The sequence below is a fragment of the Arachis ipaensis genome, chromosome B06 (genome assembly GCF_000816755.2).
Source record: "Arachis ipaensis cultivar K30076 chromosome B06, Araip1.1, whole genome shotgun sequence".
Classification (NCBI taxonomy): domain Eukaryota; kingdom Viridiplantae; phylum Streptophyta; class Magnoliopsida; order Fabales; family Fabaceae; genus Arachis; species Arachis ipaensis.
In genome coordinates this window covers 128,844,403-128,846,955 of record NC_029790.2, presented here as the reverse complement: position 1 = coordinate 128,846,955, position 2,553 = coordinate 128,844,403, and the positions used below count along the sequence as shown (strand labels likewise).

The following is a 2,553-nucleotide window of genomic DNA, read 5'->3' as shown; positions in this document are numbered from 1 at the left end:
GCAAAACAATTTATGACACTGCTGCAATAAATAAACGCCAAGGTAATTCACTGATATAGTAGCATATGACACATTCAAATCGAATTCAATAAACCCGAAAATTCAAATACATGTCTGTAACAGAATGTAGCAACATGAATCTTCTAAAAAAGAACCATGACCATAAAATTTCTAAAAAACAGAAACCAAACCAAAAGTCATGTGCTTAATGGCAACGCAGTAAAGGAGGTAGCACTTATGAGAGTAACATTAATGTAAACATATAAACAATGTCATTGATGCTAACATAATAATATTTACAATTATTTTAACTCAATTCCAAATTAACTACAATCAAATAATATCAGAAAACTTCTCCTTCTTCCAAATCTTCACTAAGAAAGTTGTTGTCTTCAAAATCCTCTTCCCTAAGGACCAAACCTGTAAGGTTCTTTAACAATGGATTTTCCTTTGTGCAATAATGTGTCGGTGAATGGCCACACAAGTTTTCCAAATCCTGAAAAGACTTGAAAGCATCATCAAAGAAAATTGTTCTCTCCATTTTTTGCATCATCTCCCTTTGTTTCTTCCTTTGCAAGCAAACTCTGTTCTGTTGTGCAGCTTCAATGGTTTTCTTCTTCTTCACTATCAATTTAGCTTCGGCAGTAGCAATCGACAAATCTGAACCAGAAAATTGTTTCCTTTTCTGCCCTGCATTCGATTTCAAAGGCTGTGAATTTGGCTTTGCCTCTTCTTTCTCTAACTTATTTTCTTTAGCTAGCCATCTTCCCTCCAAATCCTTCCACTTTGTCTCGAAAAGATCGCTTAACTTCGCGGCGGCTCGATGAACTTCATGCCCCGAGGGATACTGGGACATGACATTGCGAAACACCGTTCTGATATCAGCAGCAAATTGATCAGTTTTGTTGTACAAATTGTTCCGTAGCTTCCGCTGAACCCTCTCCAAATCCATCAAAGCCTTTCCTTTCTTGAAATACACTCCATCTGGATGAACCAATAACCTTCTCAGTGTTACTGAACACTGCGTATTCTTGAATCCATCCATACCCGAAGAACTTTGTTTCTTCTTCTCTTCACGTTTCTTTATGGCATCAGTAGTAGTTCCCTTCTTCATCCTAGAATTTTCTTCACTCTTTTCCACCGTAGCTCTCTTGTTGGCACGAGAATCAACAACTGTTATTGATAAGAAGTTACGGAGGATTATGGAGTTTAATAAATTTGAAGCATTAAAGTTCCAACGAAAGATATAGAAAGGAGATAAGAAAAAGAATGACATAAAAGAATAGATAAGGAGTTCTCTTACTATACCTCGAAGAGAAATTTGTTCTTAGTAACTTAGATCACTAGAAAAAATTTTTTACTAGAACTTCAAAGAATTTATTCTTCATAACCTAGATCATAGGAATGAAAATTAAAAGAGAGTAGAAAATGGGCTGAACTGCTCATTATGGCACATCAACGCACAACACTTACCTCAGTCACATACAATGCAATAAGGTTTCTTCAACGAAGAGCTAGTTACCAAACCCGGATTATGTAGTTCTTTACTTCTTTTTAGGTTTATTCGTCGGATGGAATGAATAATTAATTTTTAACTCTATTAGGTTTTTTTTTAAGACATTGAGGATTGGTCACAAAATATTTTACTCACACATTGTTGTAAAATTGAATCTGAATATGAGACATAATAATGAAGCAAATCAAGCAATATATGATGTTCAAGTTATTCTCTTACTTAACCGAAGGATGATATCTAATACAGTTAGAGATTAAATTTGATTTTTAATTGATTTTATTCAAAAATTGACATCATAGTTATTAAAATTGAACCGGTAATCGACTCGGTTAGGGGTGCACATGGGCCGGGTGAAGTCGGGTTTGATGTGACCCAGACCCGACCCGAAATATATACCGGGTCTATTTATTAAACCCGATGAAACCAACACACTTTCGGGCCACAATTATACCGGGTGAAAACCGGGTAAAAACCGGGCCATTAACATTACATTACGTTGATATACCTTCTTGTAAGCTAGCATGTAAAAATATCTAAATTTTCAAGACTCCAACCATTAATTGACATGGTAAAATTCACTTAGAAAAATATAATAAGAACCAACCCTTCTTCAAAATTAAAGCATAACCACAATCAATACTAATAATTGTCTAATAACACCAAATATTTAAATCAATACAAATAATACAATATTATGCATTAGTCTAAAATCTTATGCATTCTAAACATAAAATATTAACTTATAGTCTTATAATGACTAATAACACAAAATATTAAAGTTTACAATACTTAAATTCCACATAAGAATAGCCATGATCCATCACTAATAACACAAAATATTAATTGTGCATGATAACCGGGCCACCGGGCCGACTTCGGGTAACCCGAACTATGGCCCGGACCCGACCCGAAATAATTACTGGGTCTATTTTTGCGACCCTTACCCGACCATAAACCCGGTGAAATCACACCAAATTAGCCCCTAAAGTGTTCGGGGGCGGGCCGGGTCTTCGGGCCGGGCCGGGCCGGGCCGGGCC

The 2,553-nt window shown here is 35.9% G+C and overlaps 1 protein-coding gene across 1 annotated transcript; it reads right to left on the bottom strand.

Annotated features, from left to right (window-relative positions):
- Positions 344-1,114, bottom strand: LOC107647518 (transcription factor GTE1-like). The gene has a single exon (XM_016351590.1). It carries the CDS (start codon positions 1,112-1,114, stop codon positions 344-346), a length of 771 nt encoding a protein of 256 aa, XP_016207076.1.

Coding starts and splice junctions, on each gene's coding strand:
- LOC107647518 (XM_016351590.1), bottom strand. CDS start 1,114: ATGAAGAAGGGAACTACTACTGATGCCATAAAGAAACGTGAAGAGAAG.